General features: G+C 37.2%; 1 protein-coding gene across 7 annotated transcripts in view; it reads right to left on the bottom strand.

Annotated features, from left to right (window-relative positions):
- Positions 1–19,299, bottom strand: part of PHYHIPL (phytanoyl-CoA 2-hydroxylase interacting protein like) — a 103,964-nt gene extending 84,665 nt beyond the window's left edge. For 2 of the 7 annotated variants that reach the window (XM_081569152.1, XM_081569145.1), the window contains exon 1: positions 18,959–19,299. In XM_081569152.1, coding sequence (XP_081425278.1) covers positions 18,959–19,064 — 106 coding nt within the window. In that variant the 5' untranslated portion in view covers positions 19,065–19,299. Of the gene's footprint in view, positions 1–12,750; positions 12,976–14,221; positions 14,302–18,958 lie in introns of those variants that run through there. The other 5 variants (XM_081569148.1, XM_081569150.1, XM_081569151.1 and 2 more) reach the window with 5 other exon arrangements.
- Between the last annotated feature and the right edge of the window lie 529 nt (positions 19,300–19,828).

Below are 19,828 nucleotides of genomic sequence, written 5' to 3' on the forward strand. Positions count from 1 at the left end.
TAGATCTGACAGAGAACAATAAATACTGTATCTTACTTTTATGTGGAATCTAAAAAACAAAAAAAGGCAACAAACAAATGGCCTGAAGTTAACAATATTCTATTGCATATTTGACAGTAGCCAGATCGCGAAAGTTCTCATCAGGTAAGTTCTCACCAACTAAGTATGGTGATGGATGTTAACTGGACTTATTTTGTGATCGTTTTGCAATATATACAAATGCAAAATCATTACACTGCATACCTGAAATATAAGGTTATGTCAATTATATACCTCTATAAAATATATTTACGGAATGTTTTTAATGACAAAGTATTTAATTCTGCGATGTAATCATAATATCCACCTTTGAACACTGAGTGGATTTATACAGATAAACCTTGTTGTATAAAGCAAGATATGTAAAAATAGAACATAATAAAAATTCATTCTTATGAATTGATTTTGATCTTGTATCCCTATAAGAACTGCTGAGTGTGTACACATAAGTGTTATCATTTCTTCATAAATTATATACACATGCTGTTGTACTAATATACAGTCATCCCTTGGTACCTGAAGGGGATTTGTCCCAGGACCTACTGCAGATACCAAAATCCACAGATGCTGAGGTCCCTCTGTATCTGAGGTTTCACACCTGGGAATTCAACCAACTAAAGATGGTACAGAACTATAGTATTTATTGAAAAAATCTGTGTATAAGTGGACCTGTGCAGTTCAAACCTGAGTTGTTTAGGGGTCAACTGTACTACAAATATTACAGATTATGGACAAAATTGAAATTTAAAATAACAAAATACATCTTAAAATTATTACTAAAATAAGAATATGAGTATGTATTCTTAATATTTTGATAATTTTGGTCTAACATTTTGTGATATAGCAATTCAAATGATAATCTATAAACTTGATTTAATTATATACCTGGTTTTAAGGGCTGTCACATTTGCAAAAGATATCATATGGAGAAAGTGCATCAAAATGGAGAAAGTGCATTAGTAGGTGTCTTATTAAATATTATATTTTAAAATTTCAATTCCATACACCAATCATGCATATACAGTATAGTTGATAGTTTGATATACCAAGTATCAGTCTATATAGAAAAGATTAATCAAACTTATTTCTTCTATTAGATATTACTATTAGAATAAAACTTCTATTACTTTATTCCATGGCCCAATTAATTATCTTAAATGATCTCTGAGGTTCCTACACAAAACACTCAGCATTTACACAACAGTTTTGAAAGTCTTTACATTGTAGAAACAAGGCACTTAACTTCCCCATAAAAGATAGCAGAGTATAACAGAAAAACAAAAGTAAGCCATTTGCAGACCCTTAGTGATAATATAGGAAAATTAGAGTCATTTTAAAAGCAACTAAAGTAAATTCTGACCCATAATAAATTATGATACTTTATACAGTTGGTAGCAGCAGCATACAGTTGGTATAATAATATTAGTCTATAAAATTTTGCAAGTTCTTTTCAATTTAGCAAAAACTATCCTGGGTAAAACTCCTTTCTGCTTTCTCACATCATCATACTTATCATTCTTAGGTGTCATGTTTTACTTAAAAATAATGTTTTTGACATTTCACAAGATTTCTGTGTGCTCAGAGAAAAAATTTAACACATGCTGACAGGAATGCTGGGCAAAAAAGCTTTGCAAACTCATAGGTAAATGATACAAATGCAGCATTCTAGAGTGTTTTTAAAACTTAACTGTCAGCACAGTAACAATTTAGCTATCTTTGACATAGCATATATATATATGTGTGTGTGTGTGTGTATATATATATATGAAGTTCAAAATGTTAAAACTCTGTATTTTCAAAGTCTATTATTTATAACTCTTTGCCTCTAAAATTTTCAGAAATCATTTAAGAAAGCACAGTTTAACATAGTTAGTTACATTTCACTGCCATTTGCCCTTCTGTCAAATTTTTCAGAAGGAAACAATTAAGAACACTAGAGAAATGACAGCACTGCTGTGGTTGTTTAGTGTTTTTTAAGTTATCTGCAAAGAACACAAATCAAATATAAAAAATACTATGTCTTATTCAGAGCAGCATTCAATGCATACAAAGTAAATACTAAATTTAGTAGAAGTCAAAAAAATGTTGGAAATAAATGTTCAGTATGAAAGTTTTAGAAATAGCTTCAGTATAAAGATTTTAGCTTTCGTAGGTTCAAGTGTCATTATTTACCTGCTGAGTTCCAACAGTTTATTTTATACACTGTAGACTGTTGCCAATGAAGGAAAAATTAGTCCACTGTATTTCCACAGTAAGCACAGTTCAGTTCAGTCACACAGTTGTGTCCAACTCAGCTATGTCAGACCCCATGGACTGCAGCATGCCAGGCCTCCCTGTCCATCACCAACTCCCAGAGCCTACTCAAACTCATGCCCATTGAGTCGGTGATGCCATCCAACGATCTCATCCTCTGTCATCCCCTTCTCCTCCTGCCCTCAATCTTTCTCAGCATCAGGGTCTTTTCCAATGAGTCAGTTCTTCGCATCAGGTGACCAAAGTATTGGAGTTTCAGCTTCAGCATCAGTCCTCCCAGTGAATATTCAAGACTGATTTCCTTTAGGATGGATTGGTTGGATCTCCTTGCTCTCCAAGGGGAGAGCTCTCAATAGTCTTCTCCAACACCACAGTTCAAAAGCATCAATTCTTCGGCGCTCAGCTTTCTTTATAGTCCAACTGTCACATCCATACATGACTACTGGAAAAACCATAGCTTTGACTAGATGGACCTTTGTTGACAATGTAATATATCTGCTTCTTAATATGCTGTCTAGGTTATCATAACTTTTCTTCCAAGGAGCAAGCGACTCTTAATTTCATGGCTGAAGTCATCATCTACAGTGATTCTGGAGCCCAAAATAATAAAGTCTGTCACTGTTTCCACTGTTTCCTCATCTATTTGCCATCAAGTGATGGGACCAGATGCCATGATCTTAATTTTCTGAGTGCTGAGTTTGAATCCAACTTTTTCACTCTTCTCTTTCCCTTTCATCAAGCGGCTCTTTAGTTCTTCTTCGCTTTCTGCAATAAGTATGGTGTCATCTACGTATCTGAAGTTATTGATATTTCTCCCGGCAATCTTGATTCCAGCTTGTGCTTCATCCAGCCGAGCATTTCTCATGATGTACTTTGCATATAAGTTAAATAAGCAGGGTGTCAATATACAGCATTGACGTACTTGACGTACTCCATTGCTGATTCAGAACCAGTCTGTTGTTCCACGTTCAGTTCTAACTGCTGCTTCCTGACCTGCATACAGACTTCTCAAGAGGCAGGTCAGGTGGTCTGGTATTCCCATTTCTTTCAGAATTTTCCAGTTTGTTGTGACCAACACAGTCCAAGGCTTTGGCATAGTCAATAAAGCAGAAGTAGATGTGTTTCTGGAACTCTCTTGCTTTTTCAATGATCCAACGGATGTTGGCAATTTGATCTCTTGTTCCTCCGCCTTTTCTAAATACAGGTTAACATTTGGAAGTTCACGGTTCACATACTGTTGAAGCCTGGCTTAGAGAATTTTGAGCATCACCTTGCTAGCGTGTGAGATGAGTGCAGTTGTGTGGTAGTTTGAGTATTCTTTGGCATTGCCTTTCTTTGGGACTGGAAGGAAAACTAACCTTTTCCAGTCCTGTGGCCACTGCTTAGTTTTCCAAATTTGCTGGCATATTGAGTACAGCACTTTCACAGCATCATCTTTTAGGATTTGAAACAGCTCAACTGGAATTTCATCACCTCCACTAACTTTGTTCATAGTGTTGCTTCCTAATGCCCACTTGACTTTGTATTCCAGGATGTCTGGCTCTAGGTCAGTGATCACACCATCATGGTTATCTGGGTTACTAAACTCTTTTTTGTATAGTTCTTCTGTGTATTCTTGCCACCTCTTCTTAATATCTTCTGCTTCTGTTAGGTCCATACCATTTCTGTCCTTTATTGAGCCCATCTTTGCATGAAATGTTCCCTTGGTATCTCTAATTTTAGTAAAGAGATCTCTAGTCTTTCCCATTCTGTTGTTTACCTCTATCTCTTTGCACTGATCACTGAGGAAGGCTTTCTTATCTCACCTTGCTAATCTTTGGAACTCTGCATTCAAAAGGGTGTATCTTTCCTTTTCTCCTTTGCCTTTCACTTCTCTTCTTTTCATAGCTATTTGTAAGGCCTCCTCAGACAACCATTTTGCCTTTATGCAGTTCTTTTTCTTGGGGATGGTCTTGATCACTGCCTCCTGTACAATGTCTCAAACCTCTGTCCATAGTTCTTCAGGCAGTCTGTCTATCAGATCTAATTCCTTGAATCTATTTCTCACTTCCGCTGCATAATCATAAGGGATTTGATTTAGGTCATACCTGAATGGTCTAGTGGTTTTCCCTACTTTTTTCAATTTAAGTCTGAATTTGGCAATAAGGAGTTCATGACCTGAGCCACAGTCAGCTCCTGGTCTTGTTTTTGCTGACTGTATAGAGCTTCTCTATCTTTGGGGGCAAAGAATATAATCAATCTGATTTGGGTATTGACCATCTGGTGATGTCCACGTGTAGAGTCTTCTCTTGTCTTGTTGAAAAAGGGTGTTTGCTATGACCATTGCGTTCTCTTGGCAAAACTCTATTAGCCTTTGCCCTGCTTCATTCTGTACTCCAAGGCCAAATTTGCCTGTTACTCCAGGTGTTTCTTGACTTCTTACTTTTGCATTCCAGTGCCCTATAATGAAAAGGACATCTTTTTTGGGTGTTAGTTCTAAAATGTCTTGTAGGTCTTCATAGAACCATTCAACTTCAGCTTCTTCAACATTACTGGGCTGGGCATAGACTTGGATTACTGCAATATTGAATGGTTTGCCTTGGAAACGAACAGAGATCATTCTGTCGTTTTTGTGATTGCATCCAAATACTGCATTTTGGACTCTTTTGTTGGCTATAATGGCTACTCCATTTCTTCTAAGGGATTCTTGCCCACAGTAGTAGATATAATGGTCATCTGAGTTAAGCTTACCCATTCCAGTCCATTTTAGTTCTCTGACTTCTAAAATGTTGATGTTCACTCTTGCCAACTCCTGTTTGACCAATTCCAATTTGCATTGATTGTGACTGTGAGGAGTCACCCCACATCCCAGGGCAGAGAAGCCCCAGCAAGACAGCAGGCGCTGGAGCGGTGGCTGCATGGTGCTAGAGTGGTGGCTGTGTGGTGCTGTAGTGACTTTGAAGGGGTACCCCACGTCCAAGGGCCAAGGAGAAGCCCCAGCAAGATGGCAGGAGGTGCAAAATCGCATTAACAATCAAACCCCATACCAGCCAGAGACCCTCAGAGGGCTCAAAAATACCTTGTATGCACCAGGACCCAGAGACCCCATAGAGACTGAGACAGAACTGCGTTTGAGAGTCTCTCGAGGAGGTACGGGTCAGCAGTGGACTGCTGCAGGGGCAGGGGTTCTGGGTGCAGTAGACCTGAGTATGGCATAAGCCCTCTTGGAGGAGATCACCATTAACCCCACCATAGAGCCGCCAGAACTTACACAGGACTGGGGAAACAGACTCTTGGAGGGTGCAAACAGAACCTTGTGCCCACCAGGAGCCAGGAGAGAGGAGCTGTGACCCCAAAAGAAACTGACCCAGATTTGCCCATGAGTGTCCAGGAGTCTCTGGTGGAGGCGTGGGTCAGCGGTGGCCTGCTGCAGGGTTGGGGGCACTAAGTGTAGTAATGTGTGCATAGGACCTTTTGAAGTAGATTATCTTCATTACCTCCACCATAGTTTGGCCTCAGGTCAAATAGCAAGGAAGGAACACAGCCCCCCCCACCCCACCGCCATCAACAGAAAACTGGACTAAAGATTTACTGAGCATGGCCCCGCCCATCAGAACAAGACCAGGTATCCCCCTCAGTCAGTCTATCCCATCAGGGAGCTTTCATAAGTTTCTTATCCTTCTTCATCAGAGGGCAGACAGGCTGAAAACCACAATCACAGAAATCTAACCAATATGATCACATGGACCACAGCCTTGTCTAACTCAGTGAAACTATGAGCCATGCTGTCTAGGGCCACCCAAGACGGATGGGTCATGGTGGAGAGTTCTGACAAAACGCGGTCCACTGGAGAAGGGAATGGCAAGCCACTTCAGTATTCTTGCCTTGAGAACCCCATGAACAGTATGAAAAGGCAAAAAGATCGGACACTGAAAGATGAACTCCCCAGGTTGGTATGTGCCCAATATGCTACTGGAGCTCAGTGGAGAAATAACTCCAGAAAGAGTGAGGCGACGGAGCCAGAGCAAAAACATACAGCAGTGGATGTGATTGGTGATGGAGGTAAAGTCCAATGCTGTAAAGAGCAGTATTGCATAGGAACCTGGAATGTTAGGTCCATGAATCAAGGCAAATTGGAAGTGGTCAAACAGGAGATGGCAAGAGTGAATGTTGACATTTTAGGAATCAGCAAACTAAAATGGACTGGAATGGGTGAATTTAACTCAATAGTAAGCACAGAAAATCATACACTTAACTCTTTTTCCAGTTGATATAAGGGAGAGAAATCTATCAAGTATAGAGCTCAGGTCAATTGTTTTCTTTTATGTTAACTGCCCCAAATAACAACTCCTAAAATTATATAAAAGTAATTAATTTTCAATGCTGGTTTCAGACACCACAAAAAATGATGCCAACATTTGAATTTACTTGCTCTAATGAGCAGTTCGACAATTCAGTATGATTCTAAAGGACTGACTAGAAGATGAAGGAAAAAACATTTGATAGGGGCTTCCCAAGTGGCACTGTGGTAAAGAATTTGTCTGCCAATGCAGGAGATATGACCTCAATCCTTGGGTTGGGAAGATCTCCTGGAGTAGGAAATTGCAATTCACTCCAGCATTCTTGTCTGGAAAACTCCATGGACAGAGGAGCCTGGTAGGCTACAGTCTATGGGGTCACAAAGAGTCGGACATGACTGAGTGACTGAGCACAGTACACAGAAAAGGAGAAAGAGAAGCGGTAGAGAAACAGCTTGAAAATGACTATCAAATTCCATCTTTATCCTCAGACACACTCCAATAAGGTGGAGATATTTCTAACAGCTTTCTGGATATCTCCATATAGATATTCCACAAATATCTGAAACCTAACTTGTTCAGAAGACTTTAATAGCTTGTTAATATCCTCATATTAAGACTTTTCCTGCACATTCACTCCAACAATTACTGCTCTATTTACTGGCACCAAAATGTACCCAATCTAGTAAATTTAGCCATCAGCAACAATTCCTTTTCATATCTCACCCTTTCAGTTCAATCACAAAATCAACAGACTTGACTTCAAAAATGTTCGATTCCACTCCCAATTTTCATTGTCCTTTTCCAAACAATCCTTTTGTCTATAATTGGCCCATAAGTGGTGAGATTCCTGAGCTCAGGACTCCAGTTCATTCCTCAAATGGTTGTATTTATTAAAACCAAATATGTAATAACTTTTCCTTACCTAAGGGCTTCTTTGGTTATGCTGCCTACAGCAGTGGTTCTCCAAGTGTGGTATCTGACTCAACAACATCAGCATCACCTGGAAACTTGTTAGAAATGCAAACTCTTGGGCTCCACCCCACAACTATTAAATCAGAAACTCGGAGGTAGGGGGAGCAGCCTGCTTTACCAAGTCCTCCTGGTAACAAATGGAGATCCAATGATTTAAATTGTTTCTGATAAATGGTTTTACATTTTTTAGTAGAGGTGATTAAGAGGTTCAGCAAACACTATCATTTACGTTTCTTCTGACTAATTTTGAACTATTTTAACAACTGAGTTCAAAAAGCATATATTAAATTGTGCTGTATTATGTGATTTGGGGTAAACATCAAAATAAAACTTGGCCTGCCACTTCAGTACACAAAATGGCATAATGTATAAAAAGGTTGTGGCTCTGATCATATTTCATGTTTATTTTCTCAATTCAACAAGTATACACTCAAGTAAAATTCTGCAAACATTATGGGTTTGCAACCAGTGTTCAATTAGTTGCAGGCATCTATTAGTCCCTTCAGCTCATTAGAACAAGTTAAATAGAAGGACTTATGAATTTTGTGTATTTCTTCACACATGTGATAGAGTTACTCTAAGTTTGGGTTATAGTTCTACTTTTTCCATTATAGGTTATGAAATAATTACCTATAAAACTAGAAATGGATCCCTAGTTAAAAGCAGGAATCTTACATAGGTGTTAACATGGATGTATTGAGACTGATTTCACTCAAGACATCTCAAAGCCTTCCTAGCCTTAATTAGTAACAGTTGCTCTTTCAGCTAACATTTGGGAGCTCTCAAAGCTAAAAACAGTACTAAATTTCAATGACAGTCATCTGTCAGTAGAATTTACATTGCAGTGGCAAATTTTAAATGATCATTTTTCATTGGGTTTTATACATCAAGGTTCGCAAATAAAGCTATCCTCCACTTTACCAAGACTTCACTTTATGTCACTTCACTTTAACAAAATATCTACACTAGTAGCTGTTTTTGCCAGCCACAAAAATCCAAAGAGAATTTTCCCTTCTACAAAAAGAGGCAAAAAGTCAAAAACAGCCTTCAGTGTTTGTTTGGCAGGGTGCCACTACTGAGGCAGTGTGCACCCCAAGCAGGAAGAGCTGCACCTCCAAGTTCCTTCCCTGAGAACTACACTCCACATCTCAGTATCAAGTCCCAGAGCTCTGAACTGTGTCTGTGAGCATCTATGCTTTATCTGGATTTATTTTGTGCATACATTAGCAATAAGTGTCGTAAGTTAACTGCTTCTTCACTTTATACCGTTTTGGCTTATGAAAGCTTTCAGAAGAAAGCTCTGCTTTCGCATATCAAGGGGAAACCTGAAATGCTACAGTCTTTGACAAGTTCCACAATTTTGAAGAAAAAAAAAGTGTATATGAAGTTATTATAAATCTAGGAATTAAAATGTGCTCAGAACAAAGTCACCATATTACCTATGAACAACAGCATACATGATTGGACAAAAGTCTTATTAAATCCTACAAGACAGTACGACAAATGTTAAATTAGTAAACATAAAAAAACTCAAATAAATAGTGGCACATGTCTAAAAATGCAGAAAATACAAAATTATTCATCACATATTCTTGATTAATTCAAATGTTGAAATTATGTAAAATCTTTCCAATTTAACTGCATTGGAATTTGAACGTGGCAGATCTCTGCATTTATTTTTGTAGAAGTTTCTCAAATAGGTCAATTCAAGGATGCTAAACCAACATACAAACAACAAGAAAATTTTAATGTTTAGATCAGTTTTTAACACATCATCAACTAAACTGTAAGAATTGTTGAGACAACTCTATTAAGGGAAGTAGATAAAAATTTTAAAATCTCAGAAGTGGTAGCTCCTATAAAAGCTTTTGCCAGCTTTCATTAAGTACTAACTGTTCATTAATAAGAATTGGATACTAAGATATTTCAAAACAGTTTTGCCTAATCACACATAGATTATCATTTAAATTGATGGATTTTTCTTTTTTTCCTGGGTTAACTGTATTGTTACAGATATAAAATTTCAAAATTCATTTTCTTCATACCAAACTTAAATAGATGTCCTGAAGCAAAGTATAAATACTTCAAAAGAAACAAGAAATACTTTAGTCATTAAAAAGTCTTTATATAAATATCTTTCAAATATAAATAACAGGCACACTAATGTGATCATACAGCATTGTAACAAGTTGAAAAACCCCAGTCTGACAAAAGTCACAAATGTTACCAAGTTTATAGATGCATATAAAGTGTCAGTAATGAAACTGATCCTTACAGTTGAGTCATCATTCAAGTAATTAAGCTGTTCTGAAATTTTTAACAGAGATCAGCACAAAAATGTGAGCATTTAAAAAATGTTATCAATGAATATCTCAGAATATTACAAGATACATTATTTTCACACTGAACAATGACAAAATGAACTGACAGATGAGTCAATTCTATCACCTCCCTCCAAAAGGACTTACACTTTGAGTTGAGAAAAAAAAAAATCTTACTATTTCTCTAAAGTCTGAATTGATTTATTTAGAGAGTATCCGGAGAAGGGAAAATGAATTAAGAACATTATCATTTGCCACTACTTATCTGTATGAACCAGAATTTCCTAGACACAATGCAATAAAAATAAAATTCAGAAATAAAGTGGATGTTCAGGCTGATATAAAGTAACAACTTTCAAGTAAACTGCTAATTTTAGTTTCTTACTACATCCATCGATCAATTGACTTTATTTGAAATACAAGGGTATGTTTGAAATTCCAGGGTAAGTGTATACTAATAAAATGCTACTTTTACTTATTAAGAGTTACTTTTACTTATTAAGAGTTACTTTTACTTATTAAGAGTTCTTTAAAATGTGGTGGTTTTGTTTTAAAAGGTTCTCTACAAACTAGAAAGTTTGGAGTCTACTAGTAAGATTTCAAACTAGATAAATCCAAACTATAGATCATGGCATAATCTATTAACAGCTCTCCCTAACTAGCTTTTAGTTTATTTTCTCACAAGGAATACCTCTTTTTTAGCAATACTAAATGCTATTTATTCTGAGGACATATATAGTTTTATGCCTTTATATATGTACTTATCTTGCCAGAAATGCCCTTATTCTGCTTCTTCAAATTTTTAAATTTTTATACCCAGAAAATATGTTGCTTCCCTCTGTGAAGTCATCTGAGAGATTTGAGACAGAATTAACCACTTTTTCTTCTATACTTATTTTATACTTATCACGTATTTATCTATTTAAATGTATCATCTCCCAGAACGTCCCACCCTCACCTTCTCCCTCAGAGTCCATAAAATAGCATTGAAACATGTATATTATCATATGTGAAACAGAACACCATTCCATGTTCGATGCATGTGACAAGGGCTCAGGGCCGGGGCAATGGGATGATCCAGAAGGATGGGATGGGGAGGGAGGTGGGTGGGGGGTCCAGGAAGGGGAACACATGTAAACCCATGGCTGATTCATGTCAATGTATGGCAAAAACTATTACAATATTGTAAAGTAATTAGCCCCCAACTAAAATAAATAAATTTATTAAAATAAATAAATAAATAAATAAATAACAACAACAACAAAAATGTATCATCTCCCTAATTGCCAGTAAATCCTTTAAATGCCGGATTCAAATTACACATTCTTGGATCCTTTTTCCAATTCTTAATAGAGATCCTAAACTTGCAATACATGTATAAACAGTAAAAATACCAGTCAAGTGAAAAAACAAAAGGAAACAAAGTGAGAATATTAACTGGTTAAGTTCCGTACCTAAAAATTAAACTTTGAATAAGGATAGAATGTCCTCTAGCTATTGTACTCAAAGTGTGGTTTGCAAACTATTTACCAATTTGTGATGAGATAAATATAAAAATTAGGACTAAGCATTTGGAAACTTGTATAGGAATTTGACAGTAAATTTTATGTCTGTTGAATCTTTTTGGATCTTTTAAATTTCACTTTTCTAATAATTCATTTTTCTTCTATTTTTATAATGCATCAGACAGTCTTAGGTTAAACACTGAAAAAAAATACAGATATACTGAGAAGTAGTACATGAAATTATGGAAATAGAAAGATGAGTAAGACCTTGAATCTTTTTCAATGAGAATTTGGTTTAGAAGGAAGAATACGATGCATACATAAATGTTTGTAATATATATCAATATAAATGTATTTCTCAAAGTTCATATCATCATGTTTGATTCTTTAAAACATATTTATTAATGAAATTGTGATGTAGAACTAGTATTTCTTTCTAAAGTTATTTATATGATGCCTATATTTCAAATTAAAATTAGGGCTTGTTTCCTGTTATTGCCTGGTAAGGTTTTTAAGCTTTCCACAGAACTCTGCCTGACCAGCATAATCTAAAGCCCTGGTAATCTATAACAGCAAAGTATTATGATTTTTTTTTTCAGAAACTCTTTCAATATTTTTATTCCTATCAAGAGATATTAATTTCTTTTCTTAGCCCTCTACATTAATAGTTGGCAAGCCTTTTGTGTAAAAGACTAGATAATAAGTATTTTAAGGTTTGTGGGGTATGTGGTCTGTTGCCACAGCTATACAACTCTGATGTTTTAGCAAGAAGGCAGCCATAGACAATATATAAACAAATGAGCATGGCTTTATTCCAATAAAATTTTACTTAAAAAGCTGGCAGCAGGTTTTCAGATTTGGCCCAAGGATTGTAACTTGCTGATCCCTGTTCTACATCATAGATATAACTCTAAAATGCAATCATGAGGAACATATCACATACTTGATGCTCAAAAATAGTCTGTCATTTTTCTTTGCATTTATCATCAGCTTTAAAATTTTTAAAGACTAGGAGATTTACCAATATTCAGGCTTAGAGAAGTTAAGGCAGTATTTTTCAAGAAAAATCATGGTAAGTATATTGAAAAATATTTTGTGCCTTGTCTTTAACAGCATACGCTGAGGGAGATTATAAGCTTTTCTTACTATTATTAGATAGCAATACTCGCATAGGCTATAGAAAACAAAAAGATCTATTTACGGTAGTTTTCACAAACACTACAAGTAACAGTTCATATGCAAAAATCCCACAACCCCTTTAAAATGAACCACAAACTTGGTCCAAGTAGTCATAACATCATAAATGAACTAACCACAATTCAGAGTATGATGCTTTTTGTTCAACTCACATCTAATGAGGGACTTCAAAACGTAGAGTACTTGCCTGCATTAACAAGCCTGAATTGCACATTTATTTCATCTTTGACGTTCAACTTGGCCTCCCCCAGCATGTGATCATTCCTTACCTTCAAGGGGAGAGACACAAAGCTCTTCAGAGGTCACTCTAAAACCGAAGTCAAATTCTAATCTTCCTTGTTCAGCCAAGTTCTAGTCTCCCCAGAGGAATACATAGCTGTGAACAATTCTCTTCTTCATTCTAGAACCCTTTTCCCAGAACACAGGAGGAATTGGTAAAGGCTTAATATACACTTCCAAGGAAGTCTCTTACATTAGATTTCAAATACCTTAATGTACATGTTGTTTTCACTTTGTACTACATCCCTGTGAAAAGTCTCCTAAGACTCCAAAACTATCTTCATGCAAATGACTCAAAAATCTATTTCATAATCCTCTGTAAGGTATCAAGTAGTTTACTAATGACTCTCAAAATATTATCATTGAATGATAAATAGCCTTAAAGAGCAGGAATAGTGAGAATGAAGAAAAAGGAGTGTCTAAGAAGAATGTAAATGGGTTTCTTGTGAGCGTCCACACTGAAACAATAATGAGAGAGCAGTACATAAAAACTGTTCTGAGAATGATTTCTCAGAGGGAAGCACCCCTGGCAAAGTGTTTGGGATATATTTAGATGTCCATGAGGCCTAAAATTTAAGATATAAAATACTATCATCAGATGTCAAAATACCCCCTTTTTTTCATTCTTATTAATGATTATTCAGATTTCCTAGATCTAAAATCCTAGAGTTACCACTAGTCACTTTTCATTTTGCTTGAAAATTCAATCAATCACAAATTCTTGGTAATTATTTTTAGATTTCTTTTATACCATATACCACTGCCACTCACTCTCCTCCCATATACAGAACAAGCTGAGGCTGCCTATTTTTCCTGTCAAGACTCTTCAACTTCTTCATCACATTTCTGCTAGAAGTCCTCCCCAAATACTAATTTTACTTCACGTATGTGTTAAAATATAGTCTTATTAATAGGACAGTTTACTGTCTAGTATTAACAAAATATTTTAAACTCTTAAAATGAGGCAAATGCTTTATAGTAGTAAAGACAGAACTTAAATAATTTATGAACAATAAAATGATTACAGAGAAAGTTACAAGAAATGGAAAATAAACCAAAGAAAGAGGCAAATACTATAAGGAAAACAAATTATACATTTACTAAGGACAGAGAAGAAAAATAAAAAACTAGAAGGATCATGCTTACTGCTATAACTGATGTACCTGCTATTATTATTATTATTATTATCCTTAAATCCAGGATAAAATATAAAAGTCATCATGAAACTACTACCTAAGTTAAATGAAAAAAATCAAGCTTAGGCCTAAAGAGAAAGAAATACCAGCAGCAATTTTTTAAAGGTGACTTGGAAGTTTTCTAGATAGTATTCTGTACAGTTGGAGAAGGCAATGGCACCCCACTCCAGTACTCTTGCCTGGAAAATCCCATGGACAGAGGAGGCTGGCAGGCTTCAGTCCATGGGGTCGCACCGAGTCGGACACGACTGAAGCGACTGAGCAGCAGCAGCAGCATTCTCTACAGTGAATTTCTAATTGGCTTAATTACCTAGGCAAGAATGTTTCAATTTATGACATATCAGTCATTCTACCACTGGAGGGAGCCTGGTCACATATACTTTGACGAGACTTTTACTCTAGTAACTCCCTGGTCTTCTCTGGGAATGAATTAGAACCCCTACCAAAAATATAAATTTGTTTAACATAATCTGATGGTTTTCAAGCTGTTTGCTTGTTTCTTTTAGTTTTGTTTTCACACTAATAAAAATTCATAGCATCTCCATAGTCATATCTGGGTCAAATAAATGAACCCAGAGGTCACTGTGCTAGTACAGATCTATACTCTAAAAATAAATAAATAAAGAAAGAAAATAAAGAAAACAATTGCTGAATCGAGAACGTAGAAGATCTCTGATGCAAATACCTACTCAAAGCAGGTATCAAGGTCACAATGTACATGAAAAACAGCAAAGAGCAGGTTTCAAATAGAAACTGAAAATAGATTTTAGGATTAAAGTTGAGAAGGATATAACTGATGTGATAGAAAAACATAAGCAAAGATTAGAGTACTATAACTGTGATTTTACTGTTCATTTAAAATTCAGAATTTAGTTTCCATTGACTACTTATGAAACTGAAGTGACATAAGATTTACTACATAAAACACAACTGAAATTTTTAAAAAAAGATATAAACCAAACATTGGCCAAAAAATTAAGAATTATAAAGCAGTAGTTCAACTCAAGAAGGTATATGGAGAATAATATTCCATTTAAAATAACTACTATTCTCTATTTTGTGTCAAGAACTGCTTTATAATACTTAATTATCTCAGCAATCCTACAGGACTGACATTTTTACACCCATATTATGTGAGAAAGCTTGAGGCTAAAAAGTGGTTAAATAATTTGTCTAAGATCATATATTTATCAAGAGTCAACATTTCATGAGAGGTCTGATTGTAAAATGGTATTTCCACCATGCTACAGGCATGTCAGTGAGACTCAGTAATGCCTACCTTAAATTTTTGTACTATGAAAGGTAATAGTTAAGAGTATTCATCCTAGACACCTGCTTTAAAAAATACCATAAGAATTATCTAATACAGCACTGTGTTACTAAACACTCCTGTATTACCTTTTGTTTTCAAACTTAAAATTTGTTTAATTCACACGCCAATAAACACAAAGAAGACAGTCTCAGCTGATTTATAATTTAAGTAAATAAGGTAAAATCCAAATTCAAAGGAATTTATCATTCAAAATATGTGCAGGGAGCTTGGATGCATATAAAGCAACATAAAGATGAATCTTTCCTCCACAGAAAGGAGAGAAAGCTTCCATATATATGATGGAAAAAAAAAAAAGATGAAGAGAAGCAGTGTAGAATTCTATGTGTGGGGTCAGAGCTGTTTTGAAATGTCACAGGTCAGTGAGGGTCTGAAGTATCTACGAGAAGAAACAAACTGAAAATAAGTTTCCCTATTACTAATGCTTCCAGATAAGAAATTATTTTGATTTTTTTTGAAAACTCACCATTAAAGTGTATCACATACATCACTTGAGGCCACTTCAACATACAAGAGAAGAACAAAAACACTCTTTTTCTTACAACAAAGGTTATAGAAACTACTAGATCTATAGCACATCTTCAGAGGTTTCCTAATAGAAGTCTGTCCAGAATCCTCATTTTGAACCACAAGTGAAATCTAGGCAGGGCCTTGTATTAGCAACCAGAACACACATGGCTAGGATAAAATTACACTTGAGATAATGTGTGTATGAAAACCCTCTTGCTTAATTAAAATATTCAATTATATGATCATTTGGACTCTATTACATATTCTTCAGAAACTATTAAGCATTTTGAAGAATGATGAAAAATAGAAGCATTTAAATTGTTACTAATAATGTAAGCAGGTAAGAAAAAAGGCAAATGACAAGGAAAAAAAAACATAAAAGAGGAGAGCCAAGGAAGCATAAGACATACAGTTATGTTTACCAGCAGCTACAGCTCTCAGTTGATGTAATATGCAAAACATCATAAAATTAAAAACATCTATAACTGGAGAGGGTAAAGGGAAATGTTCATTAAACAATCATATGGTACCTTCTCTTATTCTACTTCATTCCACTTCTAAGGAACTAATATTGCTCTATTTTTCCCCATCATCAGATTCATATTAGAGTCAAGTAGGAAAAGTAAAGAGCAAACAAGACATATTTATTTCTACAGTCATAAAATTATGAAAATATAACTCATTACATACTTAAGTGCAAAACAGATGCACCACAAATTAATTTTTCTGTTATATATTTCCAGAAGTAAAACAATGAGATTGGAGACGGAGTGAAAGAAAGGAAGTGAAGGAAGCAAATTCATCTAGCTGAAAATTTCTCAATATAAAATTATGACTAGATCTGGTTGAAAAACTTAATGTAAAAATTGTTCTGTAAAAGTAACTATATCATCTCCTCTAAATTATTCCTATGATACCAACTTAACATTTTTGGAATTGACATAGAGTTTCACAAAATGTAAAGTTAGGCATTTAACAAAATCTCTACATGAGCTATTTTCACATTTTACACATCTTTTAATAAAGAGCCCTTTGTATTTGAAGACATAGCTATTTTATAAAATGAAACTCTATTTAATTAATCTGTGTTGACTCTATTAGAAGTCTGCAAATAAGTTGTAATTTTCAAACTGCCTAGTGCCAGTACATCCCCAATTAAATGTTACATAATTTGTTCATTTTGCAGGATTAGTAATGTGAATCATAGAAACTAAAACATTACCAAAATAAAATAACTTCTACTCCAGGAGAAGAAACATGGTAAATGCAGGACATTAATTTTTGTACTTTACATTATTAACTCTGTAAAGGTCATTAAAAAAAAACTATATTTTTCTTAGTATCTTTGAAACATCTGGTAAGTGCAGTTTTAAGTATTGACTACTGACTTTAGAGGAGCAACCATGAATTGTCTATTTCCAATAACCACAATGACGAGCTTTTGATAAATCATTGAAACAGATGAAAATAAAATCTACCTTTATTATTGCTTTCTGTCAAACCAGCATAGGAAAATAAAAATATTTACAATGGTAACATTACAAAGTCATTTCACAAAAGTACAAACAAACCCATAGGACTTTCTATGTGGTATGTTAAAAATAATCTGTACAGCCCAATAGTGCAACTTCATATATGGAATACCGAAACAATGAATTGTTAATGCCAAAAAATATGTGCACTTATTACTATGGTGACCAAAACAGTGTAGGGATGAAGAAAATAAAAGCAGCTTTTGCAAGAATATTTATTATCTATACTACACCTTTTTCAAAATTATTTAAAGTGCCTTCGGCTTCAAAGAGCAATTAATCAAAGAGAGATTGTCCTAAATTAACAAACGGAAATTCGGTGTTCAGTTGACCTAAACTGTACTAGACAGCAACGCCTAACCAAATTATTATCATTTAAATGACTGGAAACAAGACCTCTGCTCTCTACTTGGATTATATATTGATCAATTTTATGACCTTATTGTAAGTATATTAGTATATCTACATAACCGTGACTAAAAACCATTTTTAAATCATCTCTATACACAGGTAAACACTAATTTCATTTATAGTCAAAACTGTTCAGGGTCATCTTGACAACACATAAATTATTTTTCCTTTGTCACTTGTATAATTTTTTACAATTATTACATCAATCAGTACTAATCAGATGATTTCTTTACAAATGAAGTCTTATTTCACATTACTAAAATAGCACTGACTCTCCAACTACTCCAACTAATAATACAGAAGCGCTGTAACTACCCATACTGCACATTGTACTAGTTTATCTGTAACGCTCAGACCTGTTTAATCAATTTCTTTTTTAAGGAGACTGTCAACTCTAACAATAGAATAAGCGATATAATATCAAGACACAACGGTGAGTACTCGCCACATACTCTGAATCACGACAGATATATGAGGCCACTTCCATTACACATTTTTGACAGTTTTTGAATCACAGTTCCAAACCACGAAGCTTGTGGCTGTCCTTGGTGCTGAAACGCACTCTTATGCCCCTTCACTAAAAAAAAAACTGTCACTTCAAATGCCATTTGAAAGGATAAAAAGACTTCAAAATGTAGGAAGTCTGAAGATGCGAGGTTCAAAAAGAACTAGCAAGTTTCCGGGCAGAGACCGTTAACGAGTGTGTGCGGGGGGCAGGGGGCAACGCTGGAAACATCCTGAGGGCTTTTACCGGGAGACCCAGGAAAGCGGGACTGCGGCAAAGATCGGAAACACCTGGTCCGGAGCAGGAGACCCCTGCGGGAACGGCGCCCTCGCCGGGCAACCCCTCGACGGGAGCCAGGCGGGCGAGGACGGCGAGGGGCTCCGCGGCCGGGGACCACCGCGACTTCCCCAGCCAACCCATGAGCCCCGGGGTCCTTTTGTTTCTGGGGTCTGAGGGGAGAGTGGGTGGGCGAAGGGGAGCCCCCACCAGCGTTCAACTGCACAAGGGGGACAACAAAAGACCTTACCGCCCGGGCGAGCAGGGTCGGCGGGAGCCCCAGTGGCCGCGGCGTCTGGCAGCGGGCTTTAGCCCCATCCCCGCCAATCCTCACCGTCCCGCCCGCTCTTACCATCTCGGTCGCACAGCTGAATGGCCTCCAGGCTGAGGTTTTTGATCACCTCCTCACAGGGGCTGGTGGGACTGTTGAGGGCATGATCCAGGCGCGGCACCTCCATTTTTCCAACCCCCTTCTCACGTCCCCCTGCTTCCTATCCAGGCTCTCTCCGAGGACCGTGTGGGAGAGAAGGGCGGGAAAGGAAAGGGGAGTGGCGGAGGAGAGGGAGGTGGCCTGAGACGCGGCGCTGAGGAGCCGAGGCTGAGCCGCCGGCTGGAGAGCCGCTGCCGAGGTGACAGCAGTGGCTGGGGCTTCGCGGAGCGTGCAGCTCTGAGAAACCGAGACAGACCCGGCGCGAGGGCAGGAGGCGGCGCGCGCCCGGGGGGAGGAGACGCGGCGCGCGGGGAACGTGAGGGAGAAGGCACGGGGCGCGCACGCGCGCGAGAGGACGCTCCCACCTGCTGGCGCGCCGCACTCTTCCTCTGTCCCTTCCCCGCCCCCACCCCACGCCCGGTCTTCCCGCGCGCACGCGCCCTCAGCTGCCCTCGCGCCTTCGCGCCCGCAACGCTGCGCGTGAGGCGTCTGACGGTGGAGCGCACCGGAACGGCAGGCGTCTAGGGGGGTTGGGGAGGCGCTCGCCTTCTTCCTTCTCTCTTAGTGAGGGCAGTTCGGCGTTCTTTTCCCTACTTACAGTGTCATTCGGAACCAGGTTAGCACTGCGGCGTCTGCACGAGGAGGTGAGAGTGAGCAGTTTTGTTTGTTTATCAACGATTGGAGAAATAAGGGTCCAGACCCTCTTATATCGGGCGTTGGAGCTACCTTCGCCGCGTCAAGGCCCCCGGCTACTCGCCTCCCAAAACCTACGTGTTCCGCCTGCCATTCCTC

The sequence above is a fragment of the Giraffa tippelskirchi genome, chromosome 2, assembly GCF_054371585.1.
Source record: "Giraffa tippelskirchi isolate mGirTip1 chromosome 2, T2T-mGirTip1v1.2.pri, whole genome shotgun sequence".
Lineage (NCBI taxonomy): Eukaryota > Metazoa > Chordata > Mammalia > Artiodactyla > Giraffidae > Giraffa > Giraffa tippelskirchi.